The following is a 25,881-nucleotide window of genomic DNA, read 5'->3' on the forward strand; positions in this document are numbered from 1 at the left end:
AGAAAAAACATTAAAAAGGGGGGACTATAAAGCGAGTAGCAAAATCATAACAACTTACATGGACGGTTATTTTTCAAGAATGATTTAAAAATGTTTTCGCAGAAAGATTGCCAGATTACAAAATATGAAAACAAAAGCGCAAATTGAGTGTAACAAGAGGGTTTTAAAGTGTCGTTCTTACTGCACTGCTGAAGTGATTTGTTATTCTGATTTTTGATTTGTTAGTTACCAAGGATGGGCCCGAAATGGACGTGCGCAAGGTAATATTATACTGTATAATTTCAAAAATTGATCATAAATAGCTTTAGAAGATAGATGTTTATTTAAGAAAAAATATAAAAGAGAAACATAAATTGCCTGCTTTGCAAATAATTTTAACCGCGGATTTGCACGATTTTCACGATTATTATTTCCCACCCCCCTTTTTTTCATATGTCTATAATTTTTCTTTGTTTTATTCTTCATTTTGAACTTATATATATATAAATATAAGATCAAAATATAGAGAAAACAAGGGAAAATTACAGAACAATGAAAGAAAGGAAAAAAAGAAAAATAATAATAAAAATAACAAGAAACTGGAAGAAAAAAATCCGGAAAATAAAAGATATAATCTTTTTATCAGCTCACTCGATTATATCCACAAAAAAGAGTGCTTTCTAATATTGTATTAATATAGCCAAACCAAGATATATCAATACAATAGTGTAAGGGCTACTCAAAAATTTTACAACAAATAAAATAGAACACAATAAGTAAAAATATCACGTAAAAACAGAAAATTAAATATAAAGAAAAAACAGAATAAAACATAAAATAAAATCAAAAAAGCTAGTAGCGAAATATTTCCGTAGCAAGATTGTCAGATTGCAAAAATTGAAAACAGAAGCGTAAATTGAGCTAAAAGCGTAACTAGAGGATTTTTGTATTAAAGTGCGTTCTTACTGTATTACTGAAGTGCGTTTGATTTGCTAGTTACCAAGGATAGGCCCGAAATGGATGTGCGAAAGGTAATATTATACTGGATAATTTAAAGAAGTTGACAATTAATAATTATAGAAAATAAGTATTTATTTAAGAAATAAAATAGACATGAATTGCCTGCACATATTTTAGCCACGGATTTTCCCGGGTATATAAATATTCCATATTTTATTGGCATTTTACTTTCGTAAAAATAGCAAAGAATGTGTTTAAGAAACGTGAAAGACCCATTTGGAACCACTGCTGTTCGCTGAACAGGGTTCCGAAAAGTAAATGTTTTTTTTTATAACTAGTTAAGATTTTTTGAAAATTGCCTTTATACGAAATCAATTATTTATGAATTCGGTTATTTTTAAGAGTTTATTGAAATAAAATGATAACAAAATTTTTTTTATTTTGATGTGAAAATGTCTTTCTTCTCGTACTTTTCAATCCAAAATTATATCAACACTTATTATTTCAACGAAAAATCATAATTCAGCAAATTCAGAACGCCTTCCAACCAATTCTCAAGTAGTTGAAAAGACCTGAATAGATAACATCAAAAAATCCACGTTAAATAATTCTTTCTTTGGTTAATAATGCTTTTGAATAAACTCCGCTAAAAGAACCATTTCTGCTCAAAATAAGGTCCCAAAATAATGACACGATTTTAATAATTTATTTTATAGTCTCATTAAGACAATTTCAGATAAGTTGATTCTCTTTATCATCAAGTCTACCAAAGAAAAATTTTATTTTAGTTACTTTTTTAATTACAATTTTTCCTCCCATAAAATGAATGAATTATTATTTGAAGAAAAACTGTATTAACGTCCCCCACTACAAGTTTAAAAAAATGTATTTGAACTTGTGTGGATAAATAAAAAGTATTCAATGTAAGATTTGAACAAGAGTGTGAACTAATTGAAAAATATTGCACATATGCTCTTTATAGCATTTCATTAAATCAATCACTAGTAAGGCTTCTGATCTATTTTTCAATATTAATTACATTAGAAGAAGGATTAATTCACTTTCAATGTTTGATATATATTACCTAAATGACTTCAATCCTAAAATTGATATCGAAATTTTAACTAAATACATAAAAGCGTGTTCAGACCCTCCAAAAAAAAAACAGTTCTGCAGCCCATCTGCAGTGGTGTAAGAGTACCTCTCGAATTTGTTCTGTACTTCTTTTAATTTCTTTTAGTATTTAAAAGAGATTTTGTGCAAAAATAACCAAAGAGTCGCTATATTTATTTATAAGCTTTGTTAAGGGTGTTTAAAAAAAAAAAAAACTTTTTTTCGAATATTTTGACGATTTTTGTTTTATTGAATTGATTTGGGGCTTAAAAAGGAAAAATCAAAACGCTTTTGAATATTAATTTTGTAAATAAGAATGCTTTGTCTGTAGAAATATAAATCTGTTTTTGAAACAAAAGGCTTTTCCATAAGACCTGAATGATCGAAAGAAAGAAAAGAGGATGTCAATACTCACAAAGTGAGAGTTTCTCCCCACGTCGGATTCAAGTTAGCCTTGATTGTCTTGGTTTTCTTCTTCTCTCCTGTATCGGGGAGTAATTTCATCTTTACATAGGGATCCGAGAGACCGTTCGGATCCATAGGAATCAAGTTTCTCGCTTGTCTCACTAAAATACGATTCTCATCAAGAAATACAGTCTATATTAATCACCTTTTGAAATACAGGTTTTAAATATCCAAATTATTCGACACAGTATGTAAAATCTAAATTGTTTTTCCACTTGTTTACGCTCTCCTAACAATTCGTTAAAATATATAAATTTGTAAATTAGACAATATATAAAATATTTTTTATATCAGGTGTGAAAATTAGATCAAATAATGTTTTCTAATAATGACATGCTTTGCACAAGTTTATATTGCATACAATGGTTTTTTTTCTACGAATAGGAAGAATATACTTCCTATTTCTTTCTTAACGTATTGCATTACAACCCACGAACAATTGCAAACTGGTTTCGTAAAAACACTAAAGCTTAAGATTTTACATAGAAGAGTTGCGTGTCTAATAATTTACATGTCGTTAAATAGAAGTTTGAAATACCACACAAAACAAATTCATAAACAGACATAATTAAAATGGATACAGTACTTATTTCATAAAACTTAACCATAAAAGAAATCTGAGAAAAAAAATAGAGTAAAACCAGTGTTACACTACATACATTTTCAACTAAAAAAAATAGCTAAATTTATGCATAAAATCATAGCAGCATTTATTATAAAAGTAGTTTTAAACAGCCTTCTTAAGTTTTATGGGTGCTGATAAAATCCGTTAATTTTATCTGAGTTTTTCGTTTCAAATGAAAAGGGATTTTACCGCTTTCTCTGAAAAGTTAAGTGGCCTCGAAAATCAATCCAAGGTCATTTCCCCCATAAAATTAATTAACAAGTTTGAAATGTTCTTAAATATTCTGGGAAATAGGTTCTTAAAGTGGTTCTCGAAGTGGTTCCTTCAATAGAAAATTCATTTCGCTATTTGGGAGTTATTTTACGAAGAAATTTCTAAAATTTTCTTGGTTTCTTGGAAAAAAAATCGCAAAATGGAAGTTCGTTAAATAGAAGTTCAACTGTATATAACCAAGATATATTGTGCATATTATGCCGATTGTCAAATATATATTTTAAGATAATTATACATAACGATAATATAGTGACTATTTTCGTATTCAGTAAAAAAAAAAGTTTTGTGTAAATCACAAAGATATTTAGAATATGTAATCAGGATGCATATCATAAATATCTAGTTTTACCCTAAAAGCGTTGAGTTCCTGGGTAAAAATGTCCTGTAATGCAGTATAACAGCGAAACCTGTTTTATGCAGGAAAGCATGCATTTGAAAGTTCGGAAAAAGGCGAGACAAACGCTCAGAAGGAAAACGATAATACTGCGATTATTATCGGATTCGATTCTTTTTTTATAAATTACGAGGATATTGTGAATATGTCAGCAGGATATATTTTACATATTATATGTTATTATGATTATCGAGTTGTAAAAAAACTAGATACAGCGATAATATAGCGAATATTATCGGATTCGATACTTTTTTACAAATCACGGAGATATTTGGAATATGTAATCAAAGCATACTGTCCGAATCATGCTTAAGTATAAAAATCAAGTTTAAAACAAATATCCGCAGTAATAGCATAGTGATTATTATCGCACTCGATAATTATTGTTGAAGATAGTTATTACGATATCGTCGTATTTTTGATTCATTGTTGAATCATCTACAATACTTATAAATACGTGATAATATCTTAGTAACAATTCTTTCTTTTTTCTCAGTATAATCATAATTATAGACAACGATGCTGTTACGAAGGACGAGTTTAAATTTCTCGGTAAATAGAGTGCTACATTTTTTTTAAAATGACTCATTTAATTCTTAAAATTATGATTCATAATAATGTTTAGGAAAATGTTTAAAAAATGGTTTTTCTTAACCAGCCTAACAAAAGGATTGTCGAATGTTAAATTAAAAAAAATATCGCTCCTTAATAATTTCATGGGTGCTGATATTTTCAATGAATTAAATAATTATAATTTTTAAAAGTTCTTGTTTATGACTCCTCCAATGAAGTGTCTTTTATGGTGAAAATAAATAGGGCGCTAAATTTCCATTTCAAGAAAAACAATATTTTTCAAAAAATGAAAAGCGTTATTAACTTAATACAGTATATTGAACACAGATTTTCTAAAATTCTCATTGCTTAGGCAATGAATCACAAATGAAATGTATCGCCATTTAGAAGTAATATTTTGATGGAATGATAATAAATGAGAGATTCATCAAAATAGCTCATTTTAAATATGCTTTTATAAACGCCTTTTATTTAAATTCGAAGATGCTCATAAACTCTACCTTCTATGTTGATCCTAAAAATATCCCTCTCTATTGATACAGAATGTAATAAAATTCCCACTATTCATAGTAGATTTAACAAACACTAAAAAAAGGGTTCCATCGTAGACTGAAATATTCTACCGCCATTATGAATCTCAATTAAGAACAAAAACTTGATGTCAATGCTATCAGAATAACTCATTTTGCCCTTCGAGAAAAATCAATGATTTGCTTCCATGTTTTTCTTGCCCAAAAGAGATCATTCGAGATTTTCTTTGTCTTTTAATTGTCAACAAAGTTAAGTCGTTTTAATTGCGATTCATTGTTGATTTATTTCATACATTTTTGTCACTGAATCGAATGCATTTTTCTAAATATTATAAAAGCAGTTTTTAGTGAACAGAAAAATAATTTTCATTTTTAGTGATTTTAATGTAGACTCAAATTTATCGGATAAACTTTTTTATTGTAAATAACTCATTTCATTCTATTCTCAGTCATTGACATGGATAATGATTCGTCTGACTTTGGTAACATTTTTTGACGTGTGTGTTATCGGAATAGCATCGAATTTAAATATCAAGAAACTGTTCCTTGAGGGTACGCATTAGAATACAAGAATACAGGGTGTGCCGTTATGACCACTCTTCACTTTTAGATTCCTTATCAAAAATGTTGTTAAAAAGTAGAGTAGGTGAAGAGTACTAAATAACAGAGGTAAAAACAACATAGGAAAGCGGTACATTAAAATCCTGAGTAAAAGGAGAATAGCTACGAAGAAAACCACTTCGCTCTTTCCTCAGGTAATCAAACTGTTTTAGATTTTTTCTTGCTTTGCAGGACACCTTTCTCAATAGTGATTCTAGGAATTAGGATATTTCCTTAAATATTAATTTGGACTTGTTAGGAATATTTGCTTTTTCCTCGCAACTATTCACCATCTATCCTAAAAAAAAAGATCCCCTTCTTACGTCATAGCATTGATGTGACTATTTCCTTCTTTTTACGCATTGGCAAAACGGGTCTTGATTTGGATTTCATGGCGTCCTCACACTTTTCAACTACAATAATCAAGAGTAATAGTAAACAGCGCGCATGCGTTGCTATGGCGACCGCTGCTGTTTGATCATTTTTTTTTCACTTTTAATGTTGTTATGCATTAAGTGGGCGAGTTTATTTTTGAGATAGGGTACCAGAGAGATCCCATAAATAATTCTTGGGTTGTGAATAAAAGAGAACATTTGAACGATATTTCTGTCTTTTAATTAAGAATCAGAAAGCTACGGTTCAAACTGGATCGTTTTCAATACTAATTACATTCACAATCTAGTCATTGCTTTTCGGCAATATACCGGTCTTTCTTTCTAGTGTTAAAAAAAAACTGCAATGCGTCTAATAATTTGATCTTATTATAATATGATTTGATAAATATTCTATATTTATGTTATACTAGCCGCCAAAGGCGCCCAGCTGTCCGCCAAGCTAAAGGTTTTCACAAATAAAGTTTTTTAAAACATAGCCGGAAATCTGAAGATTAGTGGACAATTAAAGTGTTCCTGNTTCGTGCCTGGGCGAGGCTTCTGGGGCGATATATTGTGATTACAGACAGACAGACACACACACAGCCGCGTTTATTATTATGTATAGATATCGTCTCATTTTAACAATAAATACACGAGCTAGTACAAACCGGTTTCAGCCGCGTGAAAGCTGTATCACTTAATGTGTCTAATAATTTGGCAAAAATGGTTAGTGTTTCTCAACGGGGCGGTGAAAGGCAGTAGGGGGTCGGTGGGCAAGTTTTGGGTTGTGCAGTTTTCTCATTCAAATTTAATTTTAAAAAATCCAAATGAAATTATGATTAATTTCATGAATTAAATGAATCTAAAATTGGTATTGAAGAAATAAAAAGATTAAATTAATATAATAAATTAAGATTATCCTATTCACGAATAAAACGAATTTGTACCAGCAATAAAACGAACTTATGCGACTGCAATTCGCGCAGAATGTGTGTCGCATAAGTTCGAGCGTAGCGCTTGTGTCAGGCTTTTGTCTCTAATTTATTTAAGGCATTTGGCAAAAATTGCATGCGCATTCAGTGTGAATGTTTGATTTGACCGATGTTTCTTATGATGGTTTTCGTGCACTTCCTTCCCTTGTTTCGACTCCATTTCATTGTTTATTTGGTCAGGGCGTGAATTAGTTCTTCATCATAAATTATTTATTAACTTTGAGAAATAGTTGATCCATCATTTGTGTTTTGCTGGATGCCACCATCAAAGTTAACAGAAATAAGCGTCTCCAATGGAGTGTCTCGTATTTGAAGTTCTGATTTGTTCAATCACCGTCGAACTCTCAACTACGAATGTGTTTACTTTCTAACAAAATTTTATCTAATGAGGCAATGAAACCTTACCGCTTGCAGGAACATTTGCAAACAATTCGTCGTGATAAACAAAATAAAGATTTACCATTTTTCACGAACATCAAAGACAAGTTTCTGAAGGCACCTTCAATCTCAGGCTTACTAGCAACCTCATTACAAAAATGCGATTTGATAGCCTCTCATAATTTATCCAAAATTAATTGCTAAATCTGGGAATACCATCGGCAAAGAGTTGATATCTGTCAAGGAAGTTTTAGACCATCTAATGTAATCAAAAACATCACGAATTGATGAGATGGACGATGAAGTTTCCTTATGCAAACTTTTGATTCCCTTCAAGTTTATGAGTCAACCTTGCTAAGTAATGAGACTTTACTGTTGGCGTACGCCCGGTTTTTTAAGGAACGAAAAATTATTTAAAATATGCTTTTTGCAAGAAGTTTGGTTGTAGATACCAAAAGTATTTTTAATAATGTCAAAGATAATTTTTTTAAAAAGTACATTCCTCTTGCGAATCTGTCGTCACTGATGGAGCTCCTGCAATGGTGGGTCGACATCGTGGGTTTATCGCCCTTTTACAGAGGAAGGTGCCAGATATTTTAGATGTTCATTGCTTGATTCACAGACATCATTTAGTTGGAAAAAATATCAGCGACCATTTGCATCAGTCATTTCAATATGCCGATCTCTGCAGTGAACAAATCCTTTCAACGATTATTCAGGAAGTTGTGTATGAAAAACGATGAAAAATTCAATCGCTTGCTACAACACACCAAGATTCGTTGGCTTTTCAAAGGCACCTGTCTCAATAGGTTTTAGAATCTTTTTTGTATTTGAGTTCCTCGAAGATAGAGCTCTGAAAGACACATTACTAGAATTTAAGAGAGACGATGCATACATAACGGATTTATTTGCAAAATTTAATGGTGGTAATTTACAATTTGATCACTACAAAATCAGTTATTTCTGTTTTTCTAAAAAAAAATTATTTTGAAGAATGAGTTGAGCTATTTCCAATCTTAAGAAGAATGGTGAAATGATGATATACGAGAGTATTGACAACAGTCTTTACACATGGATGACCCTCAATGGAACCCTTTTGTGAATGTTGAAACAGAACTTTCAACTAAGTCTCACAGTCTCTTCCTTCTCGTGCAAAGATTCAGTCCCAAAAAAGAAAAAAATGCTAAAAACTCGACGTTAAGAATCAATCATCCCCCCAGTTACTTGATTGTTTCCTTGATTTTACTTTTTAGAGTAGAAAAATTATTTTTGGGTGTTTTTTTTTTAATTATCTAATTAAGAATAAAGAACTTTTTTTTTAACCGTACGCTTCTTCGTTATATTTTTTTCATTACCATATTTATTTTGATTATAACAAATAGACTGCGATTACCTGCTGGTAGAAAAGTACCGAGTTAACGTGCACATTAATTTTTCTTTTTTAAAAAATCAAGCAAATTTAACACGTAAGAAAATTGCTTAAAATGTTGTGCCTGATAATTCAGCACACCCCCTCCTTTCTATGCTCTAAATAACATAGGATTTTCGCAAAGGGGGAGTTGAAATTTTTTCTTCTCCTTAGGGGGGCGGAAACATTAAAAAGGTTGAGAATCTATGGTGTACACAATGAGTGAAATAAGACACATTTATTTTTCTTTTAAGAGAATGAGATGTATCTTACCTTCGCATATTAGTTTATTGTTGATATGAGCTATTCTAAGTTCGATTCTGCCCCTTCTCTCCGTGTGGTCGCATCCACAAAGGTTGGGAACGCTCTCTTGGCACCGTTTGTGCACGTTCATGTCACACGCTGAAACACCCCCAAAAAACATTTAAAAAAGAAAAATAACTATTATTGTATCATTTACATTTGTAGCCTTTACATTACCTTTACATTTGTAACCTTGGTGGATAATGCCGTACAGAAGAGACCCGCAGTGATCGCAAAAAGTTGGACTAGTGTAGGTATGCACCACAAATTGGTGCTTCGTCCGTGCGTCCTGAAAAAGATCACTTCATTAAATAAATGTAAAAAATACGTTTGGCGAATTTAATTAAATTGTAAAGGTTTAACATTATTGGACGAGAAACGACCCTCCATATAAAGTGTGTTCTAAACGGTGTGCGTGTTTCAAAAAATAATTCAGAAGATGCTTAATTAGCGTCCTCTAATAATGGTGCAGATGGAAACAGAGGATTCCACCAAAAACAAAACACAAGAGAATAAGACAGTTAAAAAAAAAAACTTTCTTTCATCTGTTTTGGGAATGTGTTTGAAACATTTAGTACTCCTTATTATAGTGTCATATCTGTACTCAAAGGCGATTGGATATCGTTTTATATATTTTTTCGTCATAAAATTCTCTACACTATCCAAGATTATATTCTTCACCTTTTCTTGATTCAGTGGCGTAGCGAGGGGGGAGCAAGGGGGGCATCATGCCCTTTGTGAGTAGCGCCCGGGGCATCATGCCCCGGGCGCTACTTACAAAGGGGCGTCAAATGGTCAACAAAACAAAATTGTTGGATAATTTTTATTTTTATTATAATTTATTTCTGGAAAATATATTTTAAATTTAGTGCCAGTGAAATATAATAAATGTTAATTCGTAAATAAAAAGGAACACTAATCAAACTGTAATAATATATTAATAATAGAAATGACACGTCTTTTCTACTGGCAGGGCTGACTCGACCTGTGTCTGTCAGCAGTTCCTTATGGCATCTACGCTGCGTGGTTACTTATACATATATTATCTCCAAATATTTGCAGTGTACAAAGTACAAACATCAGTGTATAAAGTGTTTGTATGTTTGCACAGTGTACAAAGTACAGACATTCTTTCTTTCAGAACACTATTGATATCTCACCTGATATCTCTCATCGAGAACAAATGTCCCAAGTCGTTAGGTATGTAGATGTTGATTTTGTCAATAAAAAAGCTTCCATCAAAGAATCTTTTTCGGGTCTTATTGAAATACATGCTAGAGATGCAGCCTCGATCGAAAATGCAATTTTGGAGAAATTAAATTCCGATGAAATTTCATTAACAAACTGCAGATCACAATGCTACAATAATGCTGCCGTGATGGTTAGTCACACATCTGGCGTTCAACAAAGAATAATGGAAAAAAATTATAAAGGATTATTTGTAAATTGTGATAACCATTCATTGAATTTAGTAGGAGTTACTGCAGCTGAACAAAATCCAATCGATGTGACATGTTTCGGAATAATTGAAAACATATATCTCTTTTCTCACGTTCAACGTTACGATGGGAATTATTAAAAAATGCTTTAACAAAAACTGTCAAACATGAATCTGAAACACGATGGAGAGCCAGAATACAAGCGGTTAACGTTATCATCGATGGGCTAACGATTATAGTAGAACTATTAGGAAAATTAGCAGAGGACACTACCACTACAAGTGACACCAGAAGTGAAGCTCCAATTCTGTTGCAAAATATACTAACTTTAAGTTTCATAACTTTATTTCATTTCTGATATGAAATCTTAAGGAGGAATGATCGTGTGCAGCTCAGATTACAAGATCCTAGAATGAATTTTAGAGAAGAGTTCCATGATCTTGAATCATTAGCGACTGAACTAGGCGAAATTCGAGATAAGCTCTGTGAAGAGGCAATAGAAAAAGCGAAGTCTCTTTGTGAAAAATGGGATATTGATGCAACAATACGTGTAAGAAGACGCCGCAAAATGCCCGGATAATTGGCTAGAGATGTCAGTCTTTCCGCAGAAAGTGAAATTTCTCGCGTTATGAAAAGTGTTCTTGATCGTCTCCAACAAGAAATATATACACGATTTACACGATTAAGTGACCTTAATTTCAAATTTGGATTTCTACTAGACGTTAAAAATTTATTAAACAAGGATAAGGTTGATAACGACCTTGAAAAATTTTTTAAAAAATTTGGGTGAATTTTATAATACAGATTTCAATGGAATAGAACTCTTTATCGAAGTATGTGACTGCAAGATGTTACTCCGCAGTAGAAAAGAAATTGAACTTAAAACTCCATTAGAATCTCTCACTTTTATAATCCCGTATGGAGAAGATGTTTTTCCAAACCTGAGAGTGGCACTTCAAATACTCCTGACTATCTCAGCATCAATTGTTAGCTGCGAATGGTCATTCAGCAAATTAAAATTAATTTTGACATATCTACGATCAACGCTGGGACAAGATCGCCTAAGTGACCTAGTATTTTTAAGTGTGGAAAGAGAAAAATTTGAAATGACCAACTTTGATGATATTATTGATAAATTTGCTTCATCAAAAGCGGAAAATTTATACTTAGTAATTAGTTTTATTAATGTATTATAATCATATTATTAATTATTATTAATCATATTATTAAATATATGTATCTCCTTAGAGATAATAAATATTTACTTTTTTATTGTTTTAAAACTGCGCGTTTTTAAAATATTTCTTTATAAATATGTAAAATAAATAATGGGTATCTTTTGAACTAATTCTAGATGATCATATATATACATTTCAAAATCTAGTCTTGTTTTCTCAACTACATTTTTTGTCTCAAATTTAATGCCTAGCTTGTGCCTATAACTTTATTTATTTTACTTTATTTATTTATTACTTTGCGAGTATATTTTACTTATAATATTAGATGGTTTTCGAATAGGGGGGGCGCTAAAAAAGTATTGTGCCCCGGGCGCGAGTTAAGCTCGCTACGGCACTGTCTTGATTTTGCCGATTTATCAACATTTTTTGTTTATTAGATAACACAGAGGTGCATTTGAGTTTTTATACATTGTATAAAAACTATAAACATCCTAATAATAATACTAAGGTTCTAATCTAGAAAAGAGTATGATGAGCCTTTACAGTTATTATCCAGGATTTTATAATAATATTTCTTCACATCGCATTAACAATCCAGCAGTCCTACACAAAAACGACACAGACTTCATATTTAAGAATATTTTCTCTTTTGCATCACAATTACATCATCACAACAATTTATATATTTATTTATTTTTTTGCATCAGCTAGCTCAAAATTTGTGAAATTTAAAAAAAAAACTACAATATCGGATTATTGCAAAGTGCAGCGTCCTATTGTGACGAATATTTACCTAATTATTATAAACTTATTTTTTATTCTCCGATAGAATCGCATTAAATCAATGCCCCTATTTTATGCTTCACTGACTTGCTTATCGTCATCGTATCAAGAATCGTTCACATGAACAGTTGCCATGGTGACGGCTATTAAAAGAAGTTATTAAATATCTTTGACTAACAATAGGTTTAAAGCCTATAAAAAGTAACGAATTCTTAAAATAAATGACAATCTTGGAATTTTCAGAAACTGTCCAATCAGTCTTTTACGAAAATAAATTTACAGGACCTTTTGATGACATTCAGCTAGAAAAATAATGATGAATTAATATTGACATTTAATCCTTTGAAGCAGAATTTTTACTAAAGCACATTCCTTTGTATTAATTTAGGTGAAAATAAGTGCTTTACTGTGAGGCACGCTAACCACTCGGCCACCTGGTCGGCATGTGAATATTCAGCATTTCAATAATTTATAATTACCGGTTTTTTTTTTCTCGTTCTGGGTGGAAGATCACTTCCAAATAATAAATTTACACTTATTTAGATCTTTGAGAAACTGTGAGATCTTATTTAGATCTGCGTTCATCATTAAAACTTCTTTAATTTACAAAATCAATTATTGGTGAATTTTTGAAAATGAAAAAAAAAATTTTTCAAACTACTTTATTCGAATTTTATATTTCAGTGCAACTATAATTCGGATAATCTAAAAATTTTTTGGTAACTATAAGACTATTTTTTATAATTAAAATATACTACATTTTCGCTTGAGCGTCAGAAAAATATATATGAACCGGTGTTCCATCTGCGTCATATGGGACTTCTATAGAGTCTCATTTAAATGATATCCATATGCTTTAATGACTTAGTGTTAATAATCTTACAAGTACATATAAAGAGCAGCAGGTGAATTATATGTGATTGGGAGAATAAAAGAGAAATAATCTTACATCAGAATCCACCCCCTTGTCAACGCCAGGACACTTGAAAGTAACGAACTCATGACAACGTTTGTGAACAACGAAACTGCAGACTGGAATAAATAAAAAAAATATTCATTGATAAGTTGACATTCATAAAAGTTATACTATTAAAACTTTGAAAGTTTACAAAGTTAGGAAAGGACATTTGATAATACAGTGTGCATATCATTATCAATCATTATTACAGTTAATATATTGATTTTGAATCGCAATTATCGTACAACACAAAATGACGTTTAGCGCTCCATGATACTCGTTCAAAAATGTTAATTTAACTAAATATGTTATCTTAATATGACCCATCGTACGCAGACAACAACAATCTTGTCAGCATATCAATTTAGTGAAATTCTTAAGTTATATTTTAAAGGTCGCTAGAACATGTTTCTTAATTCCTTAATAATTTTGCAGGAAACGTCTACTTTTTATTTAAGAAAAGTGTATAAAACTAAGAGCATATACTACAATGTATGTGTTCATTTTTAATTTTTGGATTAACTTTTAGCTTGAAATAATGATGTGTGCTGACATCTAGTTTAAAGTAAACTGAGGTTTTGCAACTCTGCTTATCTATCTTTTTATTTCTACGATACCCAAACAAAGAGCTTCATTTAATTTGCACCGCTTCCCTTATTAAATTTTTTTTAAGGAAAGAAATGCAAACAATCAACCTACTTTTTTTATTTCATTAATAATTACAAGGAACTAAAACAAAACATAATACTCAAAGTCTAAGTTGAAATTTTAATTTTTTTATTCTTAAAAATTATTTAATTTACTATCCCAAATGGGCAAATGAAAAAGTTAAATATTAGTCTTTGTTCACATCTTCAAACTCTGAAAAATCATCTCCATTCCTCTCGAAAGCCATTTACTCTTTTTTAGTCTACGTGAATTCATCAACCATAGTGTATACAATTGTACAAAACACGTCCCACAAATAGTACAAACTCCCGCCCTTAGATCAACTTATACCTCCTTGATAAGACCTATTCTGGAATATGGCTATCAGAATTACTTCTGTGCCACTAACTTAGCAAAACTTGAGAGAGTGCAATCTAGTGCTGCTCGCATTATTACTGGCATGAGGCATAGTTGCCCCCACAGACTTCGTTTCATATGAATGCCAGCCTTTAAAGCTGAGAAGGAATGAGTTACTGGCTAGGTATTTTAACAAGCTTTACAGTTTTGGTGTTTTTAACCGCACTGCAAATTATTTCCGTAATTGGACAAACAAGCAAAGATTGAACAGCCCTTTTTCTCGTTTTCACCTGATGGATTTACTAAATATGAATGTTGAAAGTCACTCCGTGAGAAAAATCTTTAATCCCATGGAGGGCTTTCCTGGGGTACATTTCCAGCCAGATCTTGGAGCTCATACTAACAAAAAGCAAGACTTGCCTGATTACTTACGCCAACTTGCTCTTGAAATAATTAACCAAATACCAGCCACAGATATTCTCATCTATACTGATGGCAGCAAAGACGGTTCTTGTGGTAGCGGAATTTTCATTAAGGCTCCTGACTTTTCTAGAAAACTTACGATTAAGAATCCAGACTTCTGCTCTGTTTTTAGATCGGAGCTAATTGCCATCGAAGAGGCACTCAACGCTATTGAGTCTATAACATCATCCGCTAATATCTGGATCTTATCCGATAGTCGTAGTGCCATACAGTACTTAAGTAACTGGAATAAGGCTGGCGACAAGACATCTGTCTCTATAATTAATAAAATTAAACAACTCTCTCATCGGCGTAAAATCTTCATTCAATGGCCTCTCACATAGTCCTCTTTGGTAATGAAAATGCTCATCTTTTGGCCAAGCAGGGAGCTTCTGATAGCCCAATTTCAAGTCGACCCTTGACCTTCCCTGAGATTTGCTCCAAGATCAGAACCACTAACCAACAACTATGGAACATCCATCCGGCCCACTCTTGGTATAACTCCTGGTGGGGCACTTACCATAGGGGCTGATAGAGCCATACAGTCCACTATAAGTAGGCTCATAAGTGGACACATCAGGTGTCTCTCTTTTGAGCTTGGGCGAAACGTGCACGACTCTGCACAGGCTTCTCCCGATCACATTTTACACTGTCTTGGTCTGACCTCTATTCCGGTCCCTTACTTGTATTTGATTTCCTGAAGAGCCCATTGACTTGGTGCTGACCAAGAGGAATAAGTCAACAAACTCCCAAACAAATATTGGCCAATCACAGCAGATTATTTTTTGTTTTACTTTCTGCCGAATAAAAGCGTGATGAAGCAAAACGTATGCCCGAATTTACTCGGTATAATAAATATTTTCAATCTATACATACCCGAGTTAACTCGAGATAATGAGGGAAGCGACATACAAATATATTTAAAGTTGTTCCTCGAACCTTTAGAGGCACAAAATAATAGTACAGAAAATTATTTACTATGAAGGATCATCAAAAGTTCGGAAAAGATGCATAAAAAAACCATTTGTCTAATAATGGGAATTTTTAATACGCTGAAAACTACCAGTTAAATGTACCTAAGGAAACACTTTGATATTAATTTTGATCACGACTTAAATTTGGTCATTTTATCCACTTATTCGATAAATAGTTTATTTAATCAGATTCTAAATAGATCTCTGTATTCATTACAGATACACAACCGAAAAACCTCTTACATTGCAACTCTGAATATCTATTTAGGCTAATGTTTAAATAAACACTTTTTTCAGCTTCTCGGTGCTCTCCTCATCCAATGACAAAATCTAAAATGTCAACAAAAAATTATTGAATTCTGTTTCTAACTTCTCAGGAACTATTCGACCGATGTGCTTTTGAGCTATAACATATTATGAAACTACGTTACAAGTTCATGCAGTGTTAATCACAGACTCTTTAAGGAATATAACACGCATCATTTACGCACACTCATTTTCATTCATCTTCTGATTTTAATTGGGGGATCGAAGCTATTTTTCCTTTTGTTAGAAAAGGATATAAATAAAACGATTTTGTGGAGAAGCAGCCTTTCATTTTAGCGACACATATTTTTATTTTAACATTTTCATCAAATTCATTTGAAATATACGTTTAGAATTTGATTGGAGCAATTTAAGATTCAGTAAGAATTTTCCCTAAGTTTATAAAATTCGTAAATTGTATTTTACTAAGATTTTAATTTACAATTTGGTTCTCTCCTAATTTTTAAAAAATATGGATCAAAGAATGATTATAAAATAAGGATGTCACATGATTTTCGTAAATGGAAGGAATTTGGATCCGCATCGAACTTTCAAAATAATTGAGATTTATTTTCTAGAACTGTTGGTTACATGATGTTATTGTAAGAAACTGTTTTATAAGATTTAGTTCGAAATAGTTTTAAAGTGAATGAGTTAGTTATTAAGTTTGAATAGTTAAAAGTAGTTTTAAAGGATTTTCAGTCAGTTTATTGAGAGCATAAATTGATTTTGAAAGTCTTTTAGTTTATAAGGAATACAAATTAGTTTCAAAAAGATCTATCTGGAGTGTGATTAAATTGTGGCGATATTTAGTGACTTAAAATATGTAATTTATTTTAAAATTGCATTTTGATGTAATAGATTTGTTGTTCCATTAGGAGTAAGAATTAGTTTTAAAGAGGATTTAGATAATTTGTAGATTGAGTTAGTTGTAAAAAATTTAAATTCATTTGTTAGGAGAATAAATTAGTTTGACGGACTTTGCTGATTAAAAGATGTTTTGTTTATTGAGACTAGCTTTAACGAATTGCTAATTTGTATTTTTATTTCTTAAGGATATTTATTTTATTGAAAGTATTGACTGGTTTAACTTAAAAGATATTTATATTCGGGGTATAATTTCATTTAAGAACTTTTATTTCAATGAATTGTGATGGGCATTAATTTTAAAGTATTCCTAGCAATATATATATATATATATATTCTTTTTTAGACAATTATTTTTCAAGAAACTATATAAATTACGAAATTGAGTCTTAAAAAATATTTAGTTTTTTGATTTATGTGTTTAAACAAGCATTGTGAATATTGGGAGATAAAAAAAAAATTAAGATTTGTTTGATAATAGAAATTTTTTTCATATGGCAAGCCTATGTTATTAATTTCAGAATGGTGCTTTAAACGAAAACGATGAAGGCAAGGGGGACCAGTTAGCAGAGAAGGAACTACGGGTTAAAACAATTCGGACTTTCCGCCTCCTTCTTTTTTTTATTTGTCTGTTTTGTTGTTAAAATTTAGCATCTAAGTATAATATTTAGTAAGAATACTAAACTGAAAGCTAAATTTAAAGTGAATAAATAGTTTTTAGTAATTCACCGAATAAAAACATTAACTTACTGCTAATTTTTCCAAAATGATTACTAAAGAATTTCGGTAAAAATTACAGAGCTATTCAGTGTTCCCACTGAGCCAGAAACACGGTAAATTTCACCTTATTTTGGTAGTTTTTACCACATTTTTTCCCTCTGCGCAGATATGTTTTGAATTTAATAAAGAGATAAAATAAAACCACCAAATATATTCTTATGAAATATATCATTTTAAGCTGATCAGTTAGTAATATTATTAGTTTTTTAGAATAGTGCTACATAAAAATTCTTTTCAGTATTATAATGTTTCAATTTTATGCAAATCAAGTTAAAGCGATCACATAAATTTTGTAAGGCAAAAAATGTTTAATGATTATATAATTTGCCAACGAAAGCGGATAAAAAGTTATTTTAAAGAAAAATATTGTTCTTACCTTGGCACTGATAACCTTGTTTCCCAAAGCCCCTGAAAAAAATATTAAAAAGTAAACATTAAATAAATGATCGGATGATTTAAAAAACAAGACGAAATTTATTTATATTTTTAGAAATTGTTTAATAACATTAAAAATAATGAATTTCTCATTTGAAGTATTCGAGTCCTAGCAAAAACCAACAATTTTATGTGATTGTATTCATTGAAAACATTCAATATTTCTATAATAGGCTTTTTAAAATTAACTGATTTAGAAAATTGGATCGTGTTTCTCACTAGAAATTCATTAGTTACCTCGTATAACTGAGTAAATCCTGGTAGTATTATTGTCAAATTATTTCGTTCTCTTATTCTGCTACAATTGATAAAATGCTAATGAATCGTTTGGTAATCGATGAATTTAGATAGATCTCTTTATTTACTGAATAAATTCTACAAATCTGGCTAATAATTGATTACATTCTAATGGTTTGTGTACTTATTGGCTAAATTTTAATACTTTGTTTAAGTTTTAATTAAGTTCTAATTTGGCTAATAATTGATAAAATTTAAATAGATTGTCTAATAATTTACTAACTTCTAATGCTTTGTTTAATAATTGCCAAAGTTCAAATAATTTGCATTAATATTGATGAAACCTTACTATGTTGTCTAATTTTTGATTAAATTCTAATGGATTGTCTAATAATTGGATAAATTTTATCACTGAATTATGGAAATTCTATTAGTTAAATTATGCTTCCAAATCTCAATAAAAAGGTCTTTTAGAAACTTAAATTAGGTTTTGGATCATGTTACTCACAAGGTTTGTTCTTAGTTACAATAATAATAATGGTGCAATGCATTAAATGCTATTAAATTGTCTGATCAGTTTTTTAAACTTGTATAAGCATTAAAATATACTAATTTGACTAGTAATCTAATAATTGATTAAATTCTAATGGTATGCCAAATAGTTGACTAAGTTTTAATGATTTGTTTAACTAATGATTAAGTTCTTATTTTTGATTAAATTCAAATAAATTGTCGAATAATTGGCTAGGTTCTGAAATTTTGTCTACAATTTTGTTTTATAGTGGTACATTGTACAATTTTGTTTTATTCTAATATTGTATCTAATGACTGTCTAAATTCTAATAATTTGTATAATAATTGATTTAATTATAATGGATAGTCTAAAAATTCTCAAGTTATATCTAATGATTTAATACATTCCTGAAAATAATAATTTTAATCCCTTTTTTAATTTTTTTATTGAAAAATTGAAGAAATGTAGGACAATTTGAAGTTGTTTAACTACACTTAAAATAATTAATTTAGTTCTGAGGATTAAATTCTTTTAACATTTCGATTAAAAAAGATTCGAAAAGATTATGCTATTTTTTTCCCGCTCCTCTAGCAATCTGTTTCACTCTTATTTATTTATTTTTAATAGTTCAGTTTACATTTTAGTAATATTTTCAGTATTTCTTTCGACTGAAAAAAATCCTCATTATAGGAGAAATAACTGTACCACACATCATGCCTTTCAATCAAACAGGATTTTATGAACACCCTGTATTATTTGTAAGAGAATAAGGATTCTCTTAAGAGCCGCTGATGCGACATAATTCTTTTGAGATAAGAGGAAGCCTTTTAAGGCAGCACTTGTACAATTTCTCTCAACAGACGATGTTCATATTTTTTTATCTCGCATTATTTTACTTCTTTGAAATTCTTATGTTAATTTATAATTAGTTTTTAATCAATTATTCTATAGGAAATTCGATGGTACAGTAAAATGGCTAGTCGATGAAGTTGTTTGAAATCTTTATAAAATTCTCATTAAATTATGTATAAAGTTGAGTTAAAAGATAAAAAAATAAAGTTTGAAACCTTTGTTCTTCTCATTAAAATGTCATCTTTAATTACTTAAACAACAATTTTTAGTAATGACTTCAAAAAGAAATGTTTTTGGTGTTGAGGTTAAATAAAACAATTTTTTTTAAGCTGTTTTATTTATTCATTTTTTGGTTACCATATATTTTAATTCTTATTAGAAACATTTTAGTTTTAAAACATTATATTTACTCTTTTAAACAATTGTTTTGTCAATTTTATACAATTTTTTGCTTGATAACTAAAGTTTTCTACTTATAAAATGTATACTTCAACACCAAAATGATGGCAAATATTTTTGTAGTCTAGTGAACGATTTAGTTGTGATAAAATTTTATTAATTTATTCATGAAAATTTTTTGAATTTATGAATTCACTTTAAATAAATAATGATGGAAAAAAAACTTTTAATATATGCGAGAAAACAATCTCAAAATCTTTTTCTTCTTGCCATTCTGTATTGATCATCGTCTGTAATAATTTCAATATTTCTACTCAATATCATTAGACAATATTTATCCTAAAATTAAAGTTTTATTTAATTATATCTCATAATCCTTTTTTGTTTGAAGATTATTCCTTTCAAACAAGAAGGATTTCCTCCATGTTAAACTGATGAAAATCATATCCTCGGAATTTCCTTATTTATTTAGTAATTCATATTTTGGAACAACTTTTTTATTTTATTTATTGAAATGCGTTTTATTGAACTTGGGTAGTATTTCTAAAACTTGAATTTAAAAAAAAATGTAAACTTTGAAAAAGTTTTAAAATTACTTACTATCTTAAAATATAAAATTCGTTTACCAAATTCAGTATAATACTTTTCAATATATAAATTAAAGGAAAAATTATTCTAAATTATTAATTAGTTACTGAAGAAATTAAAAAAATATTTCTGGTATATATTTTCTGCAGGTTAAAGTAGAGGGCGTAAATTCCTTTTACTGTCAGAAGTGTGGCCTTATTTTGTTCTTTATTTATTTCAAAAATTTTAATTTTTATCTCTTAATTAATCTTTAAATTTCTTAATTTTAAGAAAATGATAAAAGTATACAAAGATTAATTACGAAATATGCATGATATTTCGTATAATGTTACAAAATATTTATTATATTTCGTATATCATATACACTCTATAACACGAAAATCGACGCAAGAAGGAGTTGTCCGATTGAAACGAAAATTAGTGGATAGGAAGACTATGTACAAAATAGTAAATGATTAAAATATCAGAACAATTGAATAATTTATTGCAGAGTTACAGTAACAAGTTCAATAAGGTGTTGACCCGCCTCTAGCCTGGATACAAGCTGCCACACGGCGTGACATAGACCGATAAAGCTCCCGGATGGTCCCACCCCAGACCATAATGCCTTGTTGAGGGTCGGTGTGGCTTGCAATAGTGAAGACCCCGTCTCCAAAGACGTCTTCGATGATCGTCAGGACACAGTTGGAAGCGGGATTCGTCGCTAAAGACTATACGTCCCCAGTCGGCATCATTCCAGCCATATCTGTTCAAAACATTCATGTATACGAAATTTCAAAGCAATCGGATGATTGCTTCCGTCGATTTTTTTGTTATAGAGTGTAGTATATATGATAAAAGTAAACAAAGATTTATACGAAAAGAATTTTGTACATACTTTCAAATTGCAATCGCAAAAATTGAACGCATTTCTTTTATATATTTATTAATAACTGATATATTATTGTGTTATAATAATGTCATAAATATATTCTGTTATAATTATTCGTTAATAATAATCGTTTCTATGAAATTTTTAAAAAAAATAATGACAACGTAGAAGTTACTTTCGTCCTTAAATACGATTTTTAAACTCTCAAACTTTTATATCCTTTCAATAAATAATATTCAAACGTGATTCAAACCCGTATAAGCATGATTCCAACCCGTTGGCTTCGCAGTCAGGCCCGCTCAGCCACCTGGCCGGCTACATTCTTATTTATTGTTTGTAGGGTTCGTATTAGCCAAAATAAAGCAGAGGGTCCCTACATCCCATAAGAGTCACCACTAATAATTAGAATTGAGGAAAAATCATTTTTATGCAGAATTTGGATGTTCCCTCCCCCTCTAATCCTCCAAGATTTCTTGCTGTAGTAAGTTAAACCCGTTTGAAATGTGTTTTAGCGTTAAATATCTTAAAAATTTAAATCAATTAATAAAATCTTTATTAGCTTTCTTAGCTAATTCCTTGTTATAAAAAAAATTAAACTTTTTAGTCAATATTGCCAAAAGCAAAATGTTTCTTTAATCCATAAGAGTTTATTTCAAACGCTTATTAACGCTTATTTATTGAAACAAAAAAAATTAAATTTAAATGAATGAACAGAAAAACTTGCACAAACAAAACAATAATTATGGTTTTGTAAAAAACAATAACTCTTTCTCCAGTCTTTTTTTTAAATTTTCGAATTATATGTTGAAATTTATATTTTGCAACATCTAATCGCTCCCTTATTTAATTATCTTTTTTTCTTTATGAAACGAAAATCGAAAGAAAAGATAAATTTTTCTTCAACCCATTTTTTATTTTTTAAAAACTTTTTGATGGGATAATATACAAACTCATTTATCTAATTGGGAAAATATTACTTTATTGAATAGTTATGACACATAAAAATACACTTTCTATTATAACTCACAATTATTTTTCTTTTGATTAAAAAATCATTCTTAATGAAAGAATGAACAGAAATATCCTCCCTTAATGATGAGAGCGTGCACAAAAGAGAAATAATAAATACAGAATTAGCCAAATTTAGTATCGATATTGATTTTTCTTTTAAGACACACTTCGCTTGTTTTAAACAGGTTTCTCCCATTTTCCTTCACTTGTAAGTTTAAAATTGTATATCTGCGTACATAGAAGTATCATTTGGATGCTTTGCATTTTTCATGTAACTTCAATTTGAATTATTTTCGCAATTAAATTGATTATTTTCACTTATTTTTTATCGAAAAAAAGTATTTTGTGGTTTTAAAAGTTATTTTCTTAAAATAGCAACCTTTAAACTTTTTCTTAAAAAAAGTATTTATTTCTTATTTATATATATGTATATATATATATATTTTTGGCTTTCATACAACTATGACTGATATCACCTTTTGATTTATTTTTGAACATCATTTTTTGAACTCATGGGAGAAAATGGACGTAACATTGATCGTTTGCTCTTTAAGCAAAACCAATGGTTTTTATTTACTTGCGATATTGCGAATAAAAATTGATTCACTATGAAATAGTGCCTTTTAGACAATTCGTTAGAAAAGCAAACAATTAGTAAGTTATTTCCTATTTGTAATTTTTTATACTTCTTTAGAACTATTACTGATATCACTTAAGAATTTATTTTTTTATTTGTACTCTTGGGAGAAAATTGGCGTCAACATTTATCGTTTGCTCTTTACATAAAACCAAACGCTCTTATTTATTTTTAATAAGCGATTTTATTAGAAAAGCAACAATTTTTTCTCTGTTTATGATTTTAAATTATTTTATACAAACGTTACTGTTATCACTTACAAAATATTTTGCATTAAATGGCGAAAATCGATGTTTCAGTCGTTTGGTTTGAGTGATAAAAACGATCGTTTTTTCAATATTCGATGATACGCCATTGTTGAAAGCGTTTGACAAACTGGCTCTGAAAATCGTTTAAAGTATCGTCAATGGGACAGGAGGCGAACTTTATGTCCCTTAAATAGTTCTAAAGCGAAGTCACACTACGAAATTAGCGGATTTCTCATGCACAATGTTTCGTCTCTAAAAAGCATAAACTGTGACGTATCTTTTTTTTTGTGCTCCCAAACGAAGTAAAAGAAATGAAAAGTGTGATTTCTTGCCACTAACTTATTCAGCAGATTTGGGACCTTTAATTTAAATAAACAGTTATGGAAGAACTCAAAGAAATGTAAACTTTAGAGTCAAAAATGCATACTGAAAATAAATAGAAATCAATAAGAAATAAAAAATGTCTTACAATAGAGTTTTTTTTTTTCATTATTCCGCGCTCTCTTTTCTGACCGTTCATCTTTGAGATAATTTATAAGTGCAAATCATTTTAATCATATCCTGGAAGCTAATTAAATTTCAGTTATCAATTAATAATTTTTTTAAATTAATCAAAACCTCAACGAAATATAGCAGTAAGTTTCAGAAATTATTAAAAAAGTAAGTTAAACGAAATGAGTTATACTAAGAAATGTAACTTTAGAGTTAAAAAATATCCTAAAAATATATAGCAATGAATAAGAAATATAACATGGTCAAAAAATGTCTTCTAATGTTGTTTTTTGTTTCCTTGTTCCATGTTCAGTTTTATTACCATTCATCTTTGAAATCAATTAAGGTGTTATGGCGCAAACAAAATGATATTAACATATCAAATTAAGCATAACATATTAATATATTAAATTTCAGCTATGCATTAATGTTTTTTTTAATTAATAAAAAACTCAGTGAAAACAAAAAAAGTAAGTTAAACGAGTTGTACTGAAAAATTTATTTTTAGTGTTAAAAATGCATCCCAAAAATATATAAGTATGAATAAGGAATAAAATGTTCAAAAATTGCTTCAAATGTGCTTCAGAATTTATTGAAAAAGTAAGTTATATGAAAAAATAAGAAAGGAATTAGTTTCCAACTAATTAAATAAACCATTTACGTTCTCAAATATGCTTACAAGTAATGCGTTTTCAAAATAGCTCATAATAGTGTTTTTTATGCCTTTTTTTTTCTTACTCAATTTGTTCTTGGGATCAACTTAAATGTTTAGGGTGAGAAAAATTAATCATATCCATAAAGTTAATTTAAGCTCAATTAAAGAATCGCCTTTTTAAAATGAGTTAAAGCGACAAAGTTTATTGAAAACTTATGAAGTTTAAAGAAATTTTACTGCCTACTCACAATATTGTATTCGAATAGTAATTTATACAAAAGAATAAAAAATGAATAAGCCTAATATGTTGTTAGTGCGCTCCCAAAAAGGCCTAGGAAAGATATTCTTTTTCATTCGGTACTTTTAACCATTTATTTTTGAGATCAATTAAAAGTCTTATGGTGTAAATAAAATTAATCCTATTTTTATGAAGTCATTTTAAGGGGTACCCAAAAAGTGACCCAAATATTGAAAAAAATTTATTGCTTATAATAAAACTTCAAACTATTTCAAATGCACTGAAATAAACATCATCTCTCTATCTGCATTTGTAAAAATGTTATGAATGATTTTAAATTACACTAATATAGAAACTTGCTCAGCAGTGCTTTTTCTCATAGATTATAATTTTGTGTTTTAACCTTAATTAAATCCCTAAGGAATTTTTTCCATTCAAGATAGAGCTTCGATGTAAATTTTTTTATCTTAAGTATAATACACTTATTTAAACTGTGCATGGAATAAGCATTTTATGATATATTACAATTCTTATAGCATGTTATATATACCTAACAGGAATTTTTAACCTTTTTTTCCTACTTTTTTACAAAATAATCTATAAAAAATATTCTAACAGATATAACAACAAATGAATGCACAAAATTGTTAAGATGAATATTGCAACCACTAGGAAAATTTTTTTTAAATATGTTAAAATAAAAAAAAGGCCTTAAGTAAAAATTTTGAATTTTTTCAATTTTTTTAAAAATTTAAAAAAAATTTAAAAGTTTAATAATTTTTTTAAGGTAAATTATTGATTATAAGTTAAATGAGTATGTAAAGCATCCACAAAATATATGATTTTAGCTTTATTTTAAAAAAATCATTGCAAGGGTACCCCTTAATTTTTAGATGTGTTAACTAAACATTAAAGGTATAAAATGATGAAGAATTGAGTTTCACATTTTATTGCGCAAAATAAAACACGGAATATTTGATGTGTC

The 25,881-nt window shown here is 29.5% G+C and overlaps 1 protein-coding gene across 1 annotated transcript in view; it reads right to left on the reverse strand.

The window, feature by feature from the left end:
- Positions 1-25,881, reverse strand: part of LOC107445195 (Protein C kinase 53E) — a 54,973-nt gene that overhangs the window by 19,633 nt on the left and 9,459 nt on the right. Inside the window, exons 2-6 of the mRNA XM_016059539.3 lie at positions 18,096-18,127; positions 13,317-13,399; positions 9,145-9,256; positions 8,938-9,066; positions 2,468-2,618 (exon numbers count right to left, since the gene is read on the reverse strand). Coding sequence (XP_015915025.1) covers positions 2,468-2,618; positions 8,938-9,066; positions 9,145-9,256; positions 13,317-13,399; positions 18,096-18,127 — 507 coding nt within the window. The remainder of the gene's footprint in view (positions 1-2,467; positions 2,619-8,937; positions 9,067-9,144; positions 9,257-13,316; positions 13,400-18,095; positions 18,128-25,881) is intronic.

This window comes from Parasteatoda tepidariorum, chromosome 6, assembly GCF_043381705.1.
Source record: "Parasteatoda tepidariorum isolate YZ-2023 chromosome 6, CAS_Ptep_4.0, whole genome shotgun sequence".
Classification (NCBI taxonomy): Eukaryota; Metazoa; Arthropoda; class Arachnida; order Araneae; family Theridiidae; genus Parasteatoda; species Parasteatoda tepidariorum.